The 18193-nt window shown below is 45.0% G+C and overlaps 1 protein-coding gene across 1 annotated transcript; it reads right to left on the bottom strand.

The window, feature by feature from the left end:
• Nucleotides 1–10368: 10368 nt before the first annotated feature.
• Nucleotides 10369–16581, bottom strand: LOC127311246 (B-box zinc finger protein 22). The gene is made up of 3 exons (XM_051341629.2): nucleotides 16257–16581; nucleotides 13162–13767; nucleotides 10369–11015 (listed from the first exon to the last, which is right to left on the bottom strand). The coding sequence occupies exons 1-3, from the start codon at nucleotides 16455–16457 to the stop codon at nucleotides 10725–10727; spliced, it is 1098 nt and encodes a 365-aa protein (XP_051197589.1). The 5' UTR covers nucleotides 16458–16581; the 3' UTR covers nucleotides 10369–10724.
• Nucleotides 16582–18193: the final 1612 nt, after the last annotated feature.

Below are 18193 nucleotides of genomic sequence, written 5' to 3'. Positions count from 1 at the left end.
ACCTGAATCTCTACGAGGGGCAGATTAGTCAGTTAGAATAGAATATGAGCAGTTTTCTTTTATTAACAGCTAACCAAACAGATAACAAGGAAAGATGGGGAAATCAGCAACAATTAGACTGTCAAGGGGGGCTGAGAAGAATAGGAGGGAACAAGAGTAGGGGGTATATTATCCAAGGCGTTCGAGCTAGGGGGGTTAAAATCAATTCTCCCGGTGGTGGACTTTTTCCTTTTTTTTTTGAATCCCAAGAGGCTGCAAACTGTGTTATATAAACGGTGAGTACAAGATTAACACTGAGCACCCTAAAGAAAAGAAACATTACAGTCAAATCCTCACACTTTGCAAAGAGAATCTTAATAAACTAGGAAAAAACAATCAAGTATGTCATCTTCACCGCAGCTCCTCGAAGACCTCAAAGCGCAGGCACCATCAACACCACCGGAGACTGTAGAGTGAAGATGGTGGACTCGAAATTGTCGAGTTGCCTTGAGGTGTTTGGTTGCACGGGGCTAGATAGTGAACGTAGGATTTATGATGGACGACATTGCGTCTAATAGGGCAGCAAAGTGTGTGATGACGTGACGGTGTAACACCCGACGTACTCCCTGAGCCGCACTTGGGTGATGGACTGTTGACTCGGACTCGGCCCAACAAATCGCTTTGGAAATGGAAGGATAAAGAGGCAAGAGGTCAACACGAAAGGGTATCAAAGAAAATGAATCAAGGCAGATGCCTTCTCCTCGTCTAGTTCGTCTCGTTTTCTCACCACGTGCTTTGCTTCTCCTATCTCATATTCTGATTTCTCTTGTATCCATGTGTTCATTGTAACCACATACAATCATTATCCTGCAATATCTGGTTGTTTCCCCATCTCTGTGATTTGGTTGTGACTAGGTTGTGACAGACATAGTCAAGGCCAACGAACAAAATGTTATAGCTATATCGACGCCCTCGTGTCACACACACCAAAAATAATCATCCCTAATACCCCCTCCGTCCCACCAAACTTATCTAAGATTTGCTAAAATTTAAATGTGTCTATATATTTTTAGTGTCTAGATACATTCGAATTTAAACAATTTTAGATAACTTTCGTGAGACGGAGGGAGTATCACGCCATGAGCAAAGCGCTTGATTCATCCTAGTCCCATTGCCGGAGCGACTGCACTCCAATCCCCCACCCATGGCGTCACGAAGCAACCTAACAATCTTCAAAAACATTCAAGGAAACATTTGGAGTAGTTCATACTTAATAACCATATAAATAAACCATTTATTTGTCACTTACTCATCCATATTTTTTAATTAAACACATGAGGTGCGGCTATTACATCCCTCCAGCTAAGAACCTCATATACCATTACAGTCTTAAGGAAGTGCAGGGATCACTGCCTCCTTCCCGGGTGAAGGTGGAGCTACACAGTAGCATCTATTTTTATCTGGGTTGCACGGCGGGAAAGTGCTACTCCTGTAGCACCGATAGTGGGGATCTATATCCTCCAGGCCTATTCCTCTGCCTATGAAATTGTCAAGACAAATAAACTGAGACCAGAACATCACACTTGAGCTTTGTTTCGACCAAAGTATGGCGTCTGGCTACATGCCGTGTCTTGGCGATATGCCGATTCCCCCTTTCTTTCTTTGATCCAATCCATCTCCAATCGTATCCATCTTCAATCGATTCCTTCTCCGATCTGAGTCCTCTGTTGAATCTCCTCCGATTTCTCCAAGATCGCTTTTGCTCCCATCAATCCCCAAAGTCCCCTGCCCTTCTTCCTCAAAAAATTCCCAATTTGTTGTGTTGACCGAGAGTGCGCCCTCACTACTGCAGGTAACCCTCTTCTTCTCTGATCCATATCTTCTTGTGTTTTGTGGAGTGCTAGGAGTTCCCCCCAGCCCCCATAGCTTTTGCCCACCACCGCTTCCACTTTGCTTCTAACAACCTCGACGACATCCCTCCTACACCTCACCAACAGCGCTGCTGGCTGCTGCTCTGAGAGAGTTGCATGTCGTTTCTCCTATACTCCAGTCCCTAACCACACTTCGCCGCCACGAGCATCGCAGCCTTTACACGCCACCGCTGCAGACCCGTCCAACCTTCAAGCCTGTGGCATTAGCAGGGACCTGAACAAGTCCTCCAACTAGATGTACTACTGTGTTGGAGCATCAATTATTCAAGCATCTTTTTTCCTGGAGATTGTGCTTCCACGGGGCACATCTTTTCCAGAGACACAATGAAGCTCGTTGGTTGGAACTGCCGAGGTATGGGCAAAGACCTCGATAACTCCACCAAGATGGAGTATCTTGCCAGGTTTATGAGATCCACAAGTGCACAAATAACTTTTGTTTCAGAGATAGGAACATCGAGGTACAGTTCTTCACATGTTAACTCTCGTTTTAACTCTTCAAATAGCTTTGTAGTTCCATCTGATGGTCGATCGGGAGGCCTCTGGTTGCTATGGTCTGATGATGTTCTTCTCTCTGTCAAGTTCTTCAGCCACTATATGATTTTAGCTCTAGTTGTGGATAGAACTTCTAATGTAGAATTTGCTCTGGCTTGTGTTTATGGAGATCCTCATCATCGCCATACTAAAATGATATGGGATCAGGTTTCTAGTTTTGTAAATGATAACCTTGGGAAACCAGTAATTTGTCTAGGTGATCTAAATGATATCATGTGTGATGAGGACACCACTTCTATTAATGTGAATAAGTATCGGATGCGTGCTTTCAATTCTTATATCAAACAGTGTGGTCTGTTTGATTTGGGGTTTAGTGGACCGGCTTACACTTGGACAAATATGCGTTTCTCCTCTGAACCTATCTTTCAAAGGCTTGATCGTTGTATTGCTAATGCAGAATGGTGTGATGTGTATCCAAATACTAATGTTTTCAATTTACCAATCATTCACTCCCTCAGTGATCATGCACCTATTTTAATTACCACTGAATCCCAGGTTCGTAGGCCTAAACTTAACTTTAAATTTGAAAATTGGTGGACTTTTGAGGAAGACTTTCAAGGTGTTGCAAAAAATGCTTGGGCCTCTTCGATTAGTAGACCGTTCCATGCTAGAACCGCTAACCTTGCAGGAAACTTGAAAAGGTGGTGCAAAAAGAAAAAAACCTTTACAACAACAACTTGATAGCATTCAAAATCAGATCAACGAGATTCAATTGAAGCCGGTGCACATGCAAGACCATTCCCTTCAGGCAAGGTTAGTTGTCGAATATGAAGAAAATTTGGCCAAGCTCACTGGATTTTATCGACAACGTGCAAAGAAACATTGGGCAACCGAAGGTGATAGGAACACATCTTTTTTCCACAATGCTGTTCAAAAGCGTAAGCGTCGGAATCGTATTGTTTCTATTAAGGACAGTAATTAGGGGTGGTAATAATTTATTTGACCCGGCTGATATTGCAATGGAGTTTGTTAATTACTTCAAGACTATTTTCCGCTCCTCTGCTAACAATGACAGGATCAACTTAGAGACAGCAGTCCCGCAAGATACAAACGATTTCACCAACTCGATCCCCGATAAGCAGGAGATATGGGAAATACTCAAAGCCATGAGGAAGAATGCATCTCCGGGACCAGACGGATTCAATGTTGGTTTCTACCTTTCGGCTTGGAGCTGGATAGGAGATGATTGTAGGATAACGTAGCATAGAAAACAAAAAATTTCCTACCGCGAACACGAAATCCAAGCCAAGATGCAATCTAGAAGACGGTAGCAACGAGGGGATTATCGAGTCTCACCCTTGAAGAGATTCCAAAGCCTACAAGATGAGGCTCTTGTTGTTGCGGTAGACGATCACTTGCCGCTTGCAAAAGCGCGTAGAAGATCTTGATCACGGCGCCACGAACGGGCAGCACCTCCGTACTCGGTCACACGTTCGGTTGTTGATGAAGACGACGTCCACCTCCCCGTTCCAGCGGGCAGCGAAAGTAGTAGCTCCTCTTGAATCCGACAGCACGACGGCGTGGTGTCGGTGGTGGTGGAGAAATCCGGCGGAGCTTCGCTAAGCGTGCGGGATGTGGTGGAGGAGAGAGGGCCGCTAGGGTTTGGGAGAGGGGGGCGCCGGCCACTAAGGGGTGCGGCCACCTTGTGGTCTTTAGGTGGCCGGCCCCCTCCCCTTGGCCCCTCATTATATAGGTGGAAGCCCCAAGTGTTGGACTACAAGTCTCCGAATAAGACCCGAACCAAAAACCTTCCATGTGATAGGGAAACCTACCCAAGGTGGGAATCCCACTTGGGTGGGATTCCCCCATACCGTGGGTCGGGGTGGCCGGCCCCCATAGGGGAGTCCACTTGGGACTCCTCCCCCTTAGGGTTGGCCGGCCATGGGAGGTGGAGTCCCTCCGGGACTCCTCCTTCCTTAGTGGTTTCTTCCGGACTTTTCTAGAACCTTCTAGAACCTTCCATAGAACCTTCCGGATCATTTTAAATCACATAAAAATGACTTCCTATATATGAATCTTATTCTCCGGACCATTCCGGAACTCCTCGTGATGTCCGGGATCTCATCCGGGACTTCGAACAAATATTCGAACTCCATTCCATATTCAAGTTCTACCATTTCAACATCCAACTTTAAGTGTGTCACCCTACGGTTCGCGAACTATGCGGACATGGTTGAGTACTCACTCTGACCAATAACCAATAGCGGGATCTGGAGATCCATAATGGCTCCCACATATTCAACGATGACTTAGTGATCGAATGAACCATTCACATACGATACCAATTCCCTTTGTCACGCGATATTTTACTTGTCCGAGGTTTGATCATCGGTATCACTCTATACCTTGATCAACCTCGTCTCCTGACAAGTACTCTTTACTCGTACCGTGGTATGTGGTCTCTTATGAACTTATTCATATGCTTGCAAGACATTAGACGACATTCCACCGAGAGGGCCCAGAGTATATCTATCCGTCATCGGGATGGACAAATCCCACTGTTGATCCATATGCCTCAACTCATACTTTCCGGATACTTAATCCCACCTTTATAACCACCCATTTACGCAGTGGCGTTTGATGTAATCAAAGTACCTTTCCGGTATAAGTGATTTACATGATCTCATGGTCGAAAGGACTAGGTAACTATGTATCGAAAGCTTATAGCAAATAACTTAATGACGTGATCTTATGCTACGCTTAATTGGGTGTGTCCATTACATCATTCATATAATGATATAATCTTGTTTATTAATAACATCCAATGTTCATGATTATGAAACTAATCATCTATTAATCAACAAGCTAGTTAAGAGGCTTACTAGGGACTCTTTGTTGTTTACATATCACACATGTATCAATGTTTCGGTTAATACAATTATAGCATGGTATATAAACATAAAGATATATAATAACCACTTTTATTATTGCCTCTTGGGCATATCTCCAACAATGATGTCACCACATTGGTAAGAAACTTCTACACCACAGGTATTTTACCACCTCATCTCAATGATACTCAAATTTCCCTCATTCCTAAGAAGCTAGCTTGCCATGTACCTTCTGATTTTAGACCCATAAGCTTGTGCAATGTGATCTACAAAATTATTGCAAAATCGCTAGCCAACAGATTAAAGGAGCACCTGCCAGATTACATTCACCCTTCTCAACAAGCTTTTATCAAAGGTAGACGAATTAGCAATAATATTATTGTTGCTCAAGAAATTGCTCACTCTTTCTTGTTGTCCTCCTGGAATAGCCTTGACTTTATGTTGAAAATAGATCTAGCAAAGGCTTTCGATAGAATAGAGTGGCACTTTGTTGTTGCGGCTCTTGCTCGTAAAGGTCTTCATGATCATTTCATAAAACTTGTGCATGCTTGCATTTCATCACCGACTTTCTCTGTCATCATCAATGGTCAAGCTTTTGCAAAGTTTAAAAGTAGTAGAGGAATAAGACAGGGTTGTCCTTTGTCGCCATATCTTTTCGTTCTTGCTGTGAATGAACTGTCTCTCACGCTGCAAAATGCTCTGCAAGCCAACAACCTCACAGGTATTTCCCTGGGACCAAATTGTCCTCCAATTCACTCATTGATGTTTGCGGACGACTTGATTGTTTGTGGTAAAGCGAATACACAGGAAGCTACAACTATTTTTGATCTCTTAGATCATTTCTGTCAGGACTCGGGGCAAACTCCAAATTGGAGCAAATCTGGGATTTTATTTAGCAAGAATGTGCCTTTGCAGGTCAAGCAGGAAATCAAAACTATCTTTCCAGTACCAAGCATTGACAACTCTTTTGTTCATCTAGGCCATCCCCTTGTTTTGCCTTCCAAGGATAGATCGTCGGCTTACAATTTTGTGTGCGATAAATTCAAATCCAAGCTCAGTGCTTACAAAGCAAATAGACTCTCCCATGCTGCAAGATTAACTCTTATAAAATCTGTTTTCTCGTCTATACCTGTCTACTACATGTCCAACATTCTATTTTCAAAAAAATTCCTCGCCAAATTGACATCCATCATTAGGAATTTTTGGTGGACAGGTGTTCAAGATGATCGGACCACTAAAAGATTGTGTCTTGATTGTCAATGTTCAGACATAGAACAGAATTGAAAGGTCCGCGTCGCTCCCAGGGGAGCGGCCCGGGCGAACGTAGCTGCGCGGCACCCCACCCTTCTCCGCTCTCTGCCCCCTCGCCGCCGCCGGGCGTTTCCGCCGGGCAAAGCTCGTGTGGTAGCCGGCGGCGGCGGGCTTCCCTCCCTCGCGCGCGAGGGTCTCCGATCGCGGCAAAGTGCGACGCCCGGACGTCGTGCTGGCTGGGGCGGTGGAGCCGGGCGCCGGGGCGGCGGCTCCGGGTCTCTTCGGCGGGGATCGACGGCCGCGGTGGCTGCTCGGGCAGCGCCTCGGCTGGTGAGCGCCATGGGCGCGGTTGCAGGCGGCTTCGTGCTTGGGCTACGCGGGCCAGATCTGGGCCTATGCGGTCCCGATCTGGGCCTGGGCGGGCTCGAGCTGGCGACGACGGCGAATGGCGAGGCGATGCGCGGCCAGGTTGGCGTGGAGGATCTGCTTGGGGCTGCGGTCGGGTGGCCTTGCTGGAGGTTTCTCCAGCTGCGCCATGGTCAGCCAAGGCCCCAGCATCTGCTCCGCCACGACGGCAGTTCGTCGCTTGCTAGGGGCGCGGGGGCGCTTTTTGGCCCGGTGTGCTCCTGGCAGCGAGGAAGCCGGGGCGGCGGCCCCGGAATCGGAGGTTTCGGCAGTTCGGCTTGGTCGTGCTGTGCGGTGAGTCTGCTCTATGAGGTGCTGCAGCTACTTCGGGACAGCGAGGAAGCCGGGGCGGTGGCCCCGGAAAGGTGGGCGTGGTGCGGGAGGGCCTGCTCTTGCTTCCCGCAGTCATGGCGTGGTCATCCCGGAGTGTGGTGACAGGACTACTGCGGCATGTGGCTAGGATCGGTGGTCGGCAATGGAGCCACACCGCATGGTTTGCTGCTCCTTAGCCCAGGTCCTTGGGCTTGGCGGCCGAGATTGCGCTCCAGGTGAAAGCCTCGCACTTAGGTGCCGACGGCGGCGGCACCCTAGGGTGTCGTTCTCCTTCTTGAATGCGTCGTTCGGGAGCTACGATCCTCTGCCGACGCGAGTGGATTATGTTTCTCCGGGTGAAAACCTAAGCTCTTTTTGAGCGGGCGGCGGCGACGGACACGTCGTTTACCTTCTTGGAGGCGTCGTCTTGGAGTTTCTTTTTCCTCGCGGTGCGACGGTTTTGCGGCTGTCTTGTGGGGTGGCTTTGTAGTCTGGGAAGTGGATGCCAGGGCAGCGGCCCTGGAAGGTGGCTATAAGCCGAGGCGGCGGCCTCGGAAGTGCGACGACCTCAACTCTATGAGGCAGAGTTGTAGTTCTTCGTCGCAGAGGTGACGAATTAGTGTCACGAGGGTGGCTGGTTCGTCACCATGGCCCCTTCTTTATTTTCTCTCTATTTTCTGCTCGTTTCCGGATGTAATTTCGTCCGGGCGACATGTCTGTAAGTTTCCCCCTGCTAATCAATGAAATGCCAGCACTCGCTGGATCTTTCGAAAAAAAAAAAAAGATTGTGTCTTAGAGCTTGGGCTGATATTTGCATTGAAAAAAATATTGGTGGTCTGGGTGTTCGTAATTTGCAGGCAATCAACCAGGGACTAATCCTATCGGCGGCTTGAAGATTGGCAAAGGAACCACAAAGTCTGTTGGCACAGATTCTTAAGGCAAAGTACCATCATGATACATCCATTTGGAGAGCAAGCTCAAAAGTGCCAAAGTCAGCCTTTTGGTCTGCAATTTTTAAGGTAAAACCTCTTATGATTTCTGGTTCAATATACCAAATTGTTGATGGTAGTAGTTCGGTGTGGAGTGCTCCCTGGTTTATGGGTTGGGAAACCATTTATGATCATCTCATAATACAACAACAACCCTTTACATATCCAGCTCAGGTTAAAGACCTTTGGATTCATGGTCAAAAGCGTTGGAATGCTAACTTAATCGCTTCTTTATTTAGCTTCGAAACCGCTAATGCAATACTCCAAACTCCTATAATCAATACAGATGGTCAAGATACTCTGGTTTGGAAGCTAACCCCTGCAGGTAATTATACATCCAAAAGTGCATACAAGCATTGTTTCAGCAACCTCCAACTTCCTCCGAGGCAAAGCCCAAAAACTGTTCCACCAGAGATCATCTCCCTTCTTAACCAGGTCTGGCGGGACAAAGAAATGGCGCCGAGAGTTCAAACATTCGCCTGGAGGCTTCTCAGAAAGGCACTTCCTACGGGTAAGAGGGCTAGTAGATTCTCCAAGCACATTAAAGAAGGTTGCTCTAGATGTGATAATAAAGAAGATGAAATGCATATGCTATTCTTATGTCCTTTCTCTAAAGCAGCATGGTTCTGTTCTCCCTGGTACATTAGAACTGAATCCCTTGCTGCTCATCATGGCTCTATTCCTGATATGATTTATGCTTTGCTCACATCTGGACATCCACAAATAAAACCCACTACTCTCTATACCTTCCTGTGGTGTCTATGGAAGGCTCGAAACGACACTCTGTTTTGCAGGAAAGTAAGCAGACCATCGCAGGTTTTTGCAGCAGCTGATGCTATTATCAGTGCTACTAAATTAGAGATCCGAAGTTCTACTGAACAACACAACGACTTGCAAGTCAACAACATTCGTACACCTGCTCCGCAATTTGCTGTCATCCCTGGATCGACCATCGCTGAACCATCAATTGTCGCAGGCACCAAGATATTCACAGATGCGTCATGGGTACAAGTTGAGCAGCAGCGAAATTCTCCTGTGCCGGCTGGGCTAGGAATATGCATTCAAGTGGAAGGCAATCAGCAGTGTTCCCAGCTCTTCATCTCGGCTATTTCGCCACCAGTGTCTTCGGTGCTAAAGCCTTTGGTCTTCTTCTTGCAGTGAATCTGGCGGACCTTCTTCGACTCCAGCAAGTTACTTTCTTCACTGACAATGCTACTCTTGCCAAAGCTGCAGCTAATCACAATTTACAGGATGCCCCTGGTCATTGGGAAATCAGGCCACACCTAGCTAGTGTATTCAATAGCAACTCTTTTAACTCTGATAGAATATATCATATCTCCAGAAGTTTGAATTTCAAGGCAGACCACTATGCCAGGCTGGCTCTCAGGATTCAGAATACAACTTTCAGTTTTAGATGCTTGGCTAGCTCTCAAGCAAAGATTGCTTGTTCATTTAGAGATATACTGTCGGACCAAAGCGTTGCCATGTGCACGCTGCTCTCTGTAAAGTGTTGTTAAAATAATAAAATCTTTGTTGTACAAAAAAAAAAGACAAATAAACCGTACAGTTGATGCACGTGAATATATTATTAACCAGTGTGGTACGAATAAGCAAGCCATATGTGTCGTGAAGAAAAACAGGCAGGAGAAGAAAATCTGTAGCGAGTTGACCACTTACATTGTGCATCAACAGCAAAGCATACGAGAACAAGCAACACTAATGCCTGGAGGCGCTTCCTGCACTGCTCCATGTGGATGTTGCAACAATTTTTCTTGTGCTCTGGTTTTGTCTTGCTCGAATTTACGTAGCAGATGTTTGGTGTGGTCCATATATAGAGAGGCAGAGAAAGATATATTTGGAAAAAAATTAATCCAGAGTTATTACATACATTGATTGGGGAGCAGTAAATTATTACGTTGGGTTGGTAATGCATATATTTTCTTTCCAACAATATTTGGCCAGATCAACCAGATCCCTTCTTTAGTGTCTTGGTTGAAAATTTGGGGCTATAAATGTTGATTGGCTGGAATTGATTACGGCCAGATTGTTCATCTCCCATATTTTGGCTCTAATTAATCCCCTCCTATTGTAAGCAGGTTTTTTTGTACTACAGAACACTAAAGAACAGTTCACACAGCTACTCCTTCGGTTCATTGCCCTAGTGTAACCAAGGCAATAGGTGTACAATTATGATACATGGTGTTATGGATGTTCATCTTCATTTTCCCTATACACAAATGTACCTAACAGTTCATAAGTCTGTTGTCTCACAGCTCACAACAACTCACTCACCATGATTTTTAGAAACAAAAAAATCATCAAAGCATTACAACATTTTTTTTTAACTGACTAGGGAAGAATTCATCCATTTGAGTGATCAACAAGACCAGTTTTATGCGGTTTGGCTTTAACAGGAAACCTCTTTCAAGACACCCTCCTTGACCTGGATTTCCTGTGCTTGCTCTTTGGGTTACTCAAAACTCTCTCCTTCGGCGTTTGGAGCCGGAAGATACAGTATAGTGGTCCTGGGAGCTCTGCAGGGAGGGAATTTCAGGGACGAACATGGCGTTGTCGTACACAGGGTAACGCAAATTCCCTTGCCAGCAGAGACCCGAGGCTGTTGGTGGTGAGGGAACCTCAGGCACCACCCACGTATCTTCTGCATCAAATCCAGGTACTTGGCCTAACAGGTCTTCTGCAAACAGGCCTTCAGCTAGGCGGCACTGTGGAGATCCCCCAGCGCTCCCCAACTTTGCATTGTCACCCTGTAAGCACAAACAATGGAATTAGGACCATATGTATGTGATAGGAGCATCCCAGTGCGGGTGGATTACATAAATGTAAATGACACTGGGATCTAGAACCAAATTTCAGGAATCTGTGATTTTAGCTCAACTATTGAACAAGCATCCCGACAACTTCGCAATTGATTATTACAAGATTAGTCACAGCAGGTAAGTGCACCATGATCAACGGTCAAAATATAAAAGGTGATGGCCAGTAACAACTAGCAAAGATTACGTCTTTCAGAAAAAAGCAGCAAGTATACATTACAATCTACAAATAAGGACAGAAACACCTCCACAGTTCAATTTGAAGGTCTTAGGCCTGAGAATAATGTTTGACAAATTTTGGTCTAGTGGAAATTATCTTGGGAAGTTGAGAATAAACTCTGGAAGTTCACTGTTCACCTATCAGCTTATTCGTTTACGGAAGCAACAACTAACTTCTTCTATATCATATTAGATGCTAATTTACCCTAAGTGGAGGCTGGAAAGAATCAAGACTCTTCTGCTATGGGCTTTGTGATGAACTAAGCTACAGCAAGTATAAACATGGACTATGAGTCTAACGGCTAGTCTAGACTAGTCGTGCGACTAGTCTATGAGTCCTAACTTGACTGTCGACTAGCTCGTTCGACTCGACTAGTTCGTAGAGTTGAGCGGTCAAGCGACTAGTCATGGACTAGTCGTGGTATTCGAGTCGATCAACTCAACTGGGGATAGATTACTGTCCAGAGGCATCGGTGGAATTAAGAATGAAATCCACAACTTCTTAAATACAAGTTTAGAGCTATGGAGCAATATGGAGACGTGGAGGATGAAGCTGAAGTTCAAAGACATTGTTTCATCATCTAAACAAGATAAGTTGAGGCCTATGCCATGAATTTCTAGGTTCAAGCATTATTATGTTATGTAACTTGTGTTGAGCTTATGTCGATTTAGTTACTAAATATCCTATATGGTTGCTATATACGATAGTATTTTCTACTAGCTACAGCTGAAGTACATGTCGACTAGTCGAGCAGTAGTCTAGACTCTAGACTAGTCACAACTAGTCTATGAGTCGGTACCCCACGGCTCGACTCCTCGACTCGTAATCTTTAGTAATCATATCACAATATTAAGGTCCTCAATTTAATGAAGCAAACTAAACCACGTGTGTTTTCTAGAAAATTCATGCCAAGTGAGAGAGAGAGGTTTCAGTAATCTAAGGAAATGAGAAGCATAAGATGTTACTGACAACAAGAAAAGACAGGAAACACATCAATCATGGTTTTCGAGTCGAGAGACTAGTCGCGACTAGTCGTCGACTAGTCGACCAGTCGCTATGGGAAGTCCGACTCAGGCTGGCGACTCGACTCAGCGCTCGAGTCGATCGACTCGAAGGACTAGTCTCGACTAGTCAGGGTAAGTCGACGTTTTTGGGTCGGTCGACCCAAAAAAAAAGTTCTGTGCTTCCTATTTTGCCCCGTTTGCCTGGCTCGACCTAGATCGAGATTGAATCCCGCTCGACCCTTTCCTTGGCCGCCGCCTCTCCCTTGGCCGCCGCCTCTGCAAGAACTTGGCCGGGCTCCTCCTCCGCCACAGGCTCCTCCTCCGCCACGGGCTCCTCCTCCGCCACGGGCTCCTCCTCCGCCACGAGTTCCTCCTCCGCCAGGAGCTCCTCCATCGCCGGCAGCTGCTGCTGGTCTGCTCTCGTCCACGGCAGCTGCAGCTGCTCCACTCCTCCACGGCTGCTGCAGGTACCAGGTAACAAGCTCCTCCTCTCTTCTTCCCTTTTCCTCTGAGATATGCAGTGCTTCCCTTTTCCTCACAAGCTCCTCCTCCCTGTTTCCCTGTTCCCTCACAGGAGGCCAAGCTGAAGCTGAAGCTGCTGAGGGCTACGATCCATTCAAAGATCCTAACAGGAGGCCAAGGAGGAGCAAAGATCCAGCATGGAAATATGCATTTATGTGTGATCTTGAGGATAGGTTGCAGCATGGAAATTATATATTTTTATTAAACCTGAGTCTTGCTGAGTCGAGACTAGTCTAGACTAGTCTACGAGTCGCCGGCTCAGAACGACCAGTCGACTCGTCGACTCGCAAACCATGACATCAATTCACATGTAGATAACATTTTGGATTACCTTTGAAGAACCATGCTCAGTAAAGCCAAAGTTTGGGCCATATTCGAAGTTACTAAAGAATTCATCCACAGGCCAATCAGGTAAGCCATTTGACCCATTACCACCTGAAAATGGTAAGTTGTATGCTGAGTCACTATCTCCGTTCATTTGATTGGATAAAGCTCCTGTGGTCTGACTAGGTAGCAAATGTTTTGAACTTGCATCTGACAAATACTTAGGTGGATGCTCTGCGGACCTAATTACACTGTTGTCCATAGTCCAGTTGACCATTGCTGTCTTGGTATTTGGAACAGAAATCGGCCTAGAATAATCTCCACTGATTGCACTTTGGCTGGGTATAGATACACTGCTTTCACCTGAAAGTAACACTGTAGGATTTTTCCTCGCCAAGTGTTTCTGTTGTGAATCCACTGATCCACCGGAAGCGTTAACATGCTTGTCAGTAATAGGTGGGACTGGATCAGCAGGTTCAAGGCCAACTTGAACTCCTGTCAGCAGGAACCTTTGATGTACTGAAACAAAGGAATTTACAGTGTGTATAGCAACATCACAATCTCTACAAAGTAGAGCACGGTCTTCCAAGCAGAAGAAGTATCCAGAAGCCTCCTGCAATGAAAGTAGATTTTTAGATCTACGCATATGGAATTAACATGTATCAGAAATTTCTTGCTGCCGGAATCATAGTACAAACTAAAAAAAGAAATTCATGTGAGTACAGTGTTTTCCAATAGATGGTGGATTAGCTGTGCTCTGCGCATGGGCCTTCTACTGAGATCAATCAACCATAGTAAACATACATAATCTGTTCATTTGAGAGGATCCACGTCCAAACTATCCAGCCAAGTACGACAGCCCAAATAACTATACACTCCCTCCATCCCAAATTGTAAAGTGCCCGTAAATTTCGCTGGTCAACAACTTACAACTTTGACTATGATTTGTACTTATAATATCAAAATTTGTTTAAATATATATGAAATAGAGGAGATTTGCAAGATGAAAGCAACATACTTATACATTCTGAATCCATATAAGTTGGTATATACTAGGGGTAAAAGTTGTGCATCAAAGACCGTGCAAAAAAAAAGTGTGCCTTACATTTTGGGATGGAGGGAGTAGTATAATACAATTGGCCCAGTATCTATACAGCCATCTAAGCTCAAATACACATCAAACCATATACAAATAGTGGAGCTCATGATAAAAAAAAAAGTGGATTTCAAATAAATTAAAGATGCATCTAAATTGCCTCCAACATGCAACTTTGCTTCAGCAGACATTTTGTCAGCAACAAAAATCTCGCACCCCATGGTTTTTCAAAAGGATGGCCCATAATGAAGTCATCACACATACTAAAATAATCGTGACATTGATTAATTTACTGTTTCTTATTCAAGGACATCTTACAAGACTGGCGGTTTGTAAAGTAGGACAACTTGTGGGTTGTAGCCCTCAGGATTCCTCACTCATAAAGTAACACCTGGTAAGAATAAAAAGGAACTGATGCCTGGCACGAGCGTGATATAGTTGACATGCAAGTTATAGTATAGTATATACGCTTCCATCTTAAATTTGTTGGCCATACAGATTTGCATCTAATAAACAGGTGTTTGAAAACTGAATTGATCAAAAATATTATAACATGTTTAGCCGACACATATTAGGATTGTTGCTTACAAGCGAAAAAAAGCCTCATATCACAACATTCTGTAAAATGTTTTTTAAGTGCAAGATAAGTATAGTTGAAGAGAACTTTACTAAGTTCTGTTTCCGTCGTCTTAAAATGAGTTTGCTTCTTCTACTGGCGACATATTAGCTGGTGTTGAACAGGATGAGAAGAAAGTTTGTCCAAGTTAAATACAATACCTCATTTCATTCAATTAAACTAACTGGCTACCTAGTACCTACCCTTTTAAGCATTGATTGATATCTTCATTATTAAATTAATTGGTTATAAATAAACAAGTTGGTATAAGTTCATCTTATGTTGCTAGTTTCATGTGGTCTTTCACTCTTTTGTATGTAACCAGCTGATACTTCAATTATATATGTTAGTCCAGTTATAATAACACTCCAGACATTCTAGCCTCAAAAAGCAATCATTGGTCTCTTTTCTTTCATAAGGGAACATCAGTTTAAATGCTTCGATGCCACAGTTTAGGCAAAAATGTAACAGAAACTGGCACCGCATGTGCACGCACATGCTCAGTAACCCAGCCAACAAGATGAAGCAAACGCACACGACTGCCGTACCCAAGGCCATGCCAGGACAGCATGATCAGATATAAGCAATATGTTTTTTCTTATTTCCGATATTGGTTTGGGACAGCTGAGAAGAGGTATGCACTTTGGAACGAACAAATACTGCTACAGTTTTATTTTCTTCCCTTACTGATATCTGAAACTGGTGAGATATGTATTCATTTCCCACACTGGTTCCGTATGTGAGCTATGAACTTTTGGACAAAATCGACGGTAACAAAACTTAAATCATGAGTTCATTACTCTGCATTTTCAAAAGCAAGATGGTTCACCTTAGGAGCCATTCAAAAAACAGGAGCTAATCTCATTCATCACTCAGTTGATACATTTGATCTAGCAAAGCCGTTACCTCTCGAATAAAATTAGCTACCCGAGAATGAGTTGCAGTATTGTCCCGATATATTAACACTAGGAAACAACATTTTGAGCCTTCAAGCTCCGATGTAATTCTGTAGTTTCAAGCTTGATGGCCTTGAAGCGTTAAAACGTAGCAATTAACTAACTCAAGGTGCGCAACATGAGGCAAGCAATCCTACGCTGCAGTGGGTTTTCACTTAAGCATGCTCCTGGCTTCTTATGGCTTCATGTCGGGATATGCTTGCTTGGCCATATTGAAGCGAGCTGTCTAAGAAACTCTGACTCGCGTACTAAAAAATCTGCTCTACAGTAACTATGCGCAGCAACTGATCCCACGCTTGGGAAAAGAAGTGATGGGTGTGGACCAACAGCAGAATCCACATGATGGAGGGCTTTGCTTGAGATTGAGGCTAGACGAGATTCGAGAGGGAGAGGCAGGGACGGGTGGAGCAGAGGAGGCGGGCGGGCTGACTGACCTGGCAGATGTCGCACTTGGGCGGAGCGCTGGGCGCGGAGGGCGGCGCGGCGTCGGGGAGCAGCGGCACGCGCTGGTGCTTCCCCGCGAGCTTGTTGGCGGCGTGGACCTCCTTGTCGCAGGCGTCGCAGAGCGCGGCCTCGTCGGCGCAGCAGAGCACCCGCGCCTCCGCCGCCCCACACGCGTTGCACTGGATCTTCATCGCTCGCTAGGGTTTCGCTCCCCGCTTGTCTGCTCTGTTTTCTCTCTCTCTCTCTCTGCCAACCTCGGGAAAGGGGAAGGAGGTGGGGAAGGTGGAAGGAAGACGACGGGATACGGTGATGCGATTGGATCAGGCTCGCTTTTGTTTTTTAACTGGGGCGCGGTGAGCTGATTATTAGTGGTGGGTCTTGTTTAAGTTAACTTTTACTGACGTGGTTCGCTCTCGGTGGCGGGTGTGGTTTAGCTGCCACATGAGTACCAATGTGCATGATACTACTCCCTCCGTTCATTAATTGATATCGGAGTAAAGGTGCACGCGCAATGCGCGTCTCAAATAATATATAGACTATAAAAACACATCATGTCTATTCTAAATGTTAGTCAATACATTCATGAATATCTCAAAAAACACAATGCACAACTTACTCCTCAGCTCCATATTTTCAATAATCCGCATTGCAACATGATACAAAAATAAGTTAAATGATGAGCATGCTCATAATTAAATATTTTACAAGACCATAAAGCCGTACTAAGTTTCATACATTCGTTATTTCTGTTTATGTGCCATAACCTGGTCATGTCTTCAGTGATGTTATGCACAGTAATTTATTCAGAAACGAACGAAGCATGAGTACATTGGTAGATAACCATCAAGCTCTCTATGGCAAGGAGAATGGAGCATCAGTATCAATACGACCAATGTAATTTATTCAGAAACGAAATGAAGCATCAATATCAATTAGACAAGCATTGTTAATACCTTTTCTTCAAAATAACGGCCAATGTTTTTTAATAGACACTACTATGTGGAGCTAAAATAAGTAGATAACCATCAAGCTCTCTAAGTCTTGCAACTCACGAATCAACTAAGTCTTTAAGATATGTAAAAAATACAATCAGTGAAACGATAATGAATGCACAGTAAGTAGTCTTTCACATGGTGGAACCTTGAAATTGTTGCACAAATGGGAGAGGAACATCCGAAAGAAAAAATGCCAAAAAATAAGCTGACAAGGAAAAAAAATCATGGATACTATTGTATTCTCGGATATTTTAATTGAGCTATAAGGAGTGGAGTACATCACGACTCAGTAGCAAACAAAAAATGCAACGGAGCACATTCCTAAGGGCTCCTTTGATTTAAAGGTTAGGAAAAGCATAGGAATAGGAAAGGTATAGGATTGGAATGGCATGTTGTTGCCTGCCAAAACCCACCGGCGAGCAGCGACGGGCAACACGTAGAGCCGGGAGGCTCCCAGGACTGCTGGTGGGCCCTGGTCCCTCGGGCGACGGCCCGCAATGCTCCGGCACGTACGTCCAAGCTGGTGCAAGGGCGTGCCACCTGACCTATACCTGGTCAGGAAGGTGATGGATTGCTTCGACTAGTTTCCTGCATGGCATATGTTGAAATATTGGGCTCATTTTTAGTGGCCCAAATTAGATTTCAGTTTTTCCTATAAATCTCAAAGCCCACATAGTGGCAGTCTTGTGAGTTTGAGCCCAAGTTGGTGGCAGCTCACTAGGGAGTGGCAAGAGGTGGGAAGTTTAGTCCCACATGGAAAGTTGGGAGGAAGTTAGACCACCTTATAAGGTGGGTTGTTCCACCACTAGTAAGTGAGTGAGAATAGGAGTGCTACACGCGCGCGCTCCTCCTCCTCCTCGCTCGCTCGTCTCGACTCGACACGACACGACACGACACGCGCGCCGCGCCGCGCTCGTGGTGAGTGGATTGAG

The sequence above is a fragment of the Lolium perenne genome, chromosome 7 (genome assembly GCF_019359855.2).
Source record: "Lolium perenne isolate Kyuss_39 chromosome 7, Kyuss_2.0, whole genome shotgun sequence".
Classification (NCBI taxonomy): domain Eukaryota; kingdom Viridiplantae; phylum Streptophyta; class Magnoliopsida; order Poales; family Poaceae; genus Lolium; species Lolium perenne.
The sequence above is the reverse complement of the archived record's forward strand: the minus strand, read 5'-3'. Positions and strand labels throughout refer to the sequence as shown.

Bases quoted from the DNA above. Each gene is read 5' to 3' on its own strand.
- LOC127311246 (XM_051341629.2), bottom strand. From the start codon at position 16,457: ATGAAGATCCAGTGCAACGCGTGTGGGGCGGCGGAGGCGCGGGTGCTC. The intron at 13,768-16,256 runs GTCAGTCAGCCC...CTTTCATTGCAG, and splicing joins CCAAGTGCGACATCTGCCAG to GAGGCTTCTGGATACTTCTT. The intron at 11,016-13,161 runs GTAATCCAAAAT...TTGTGCTTACAG, and splicing joins CTGAGCATGGTTCTTCAAAG to GGTGACAATGCAAAGTTGGG.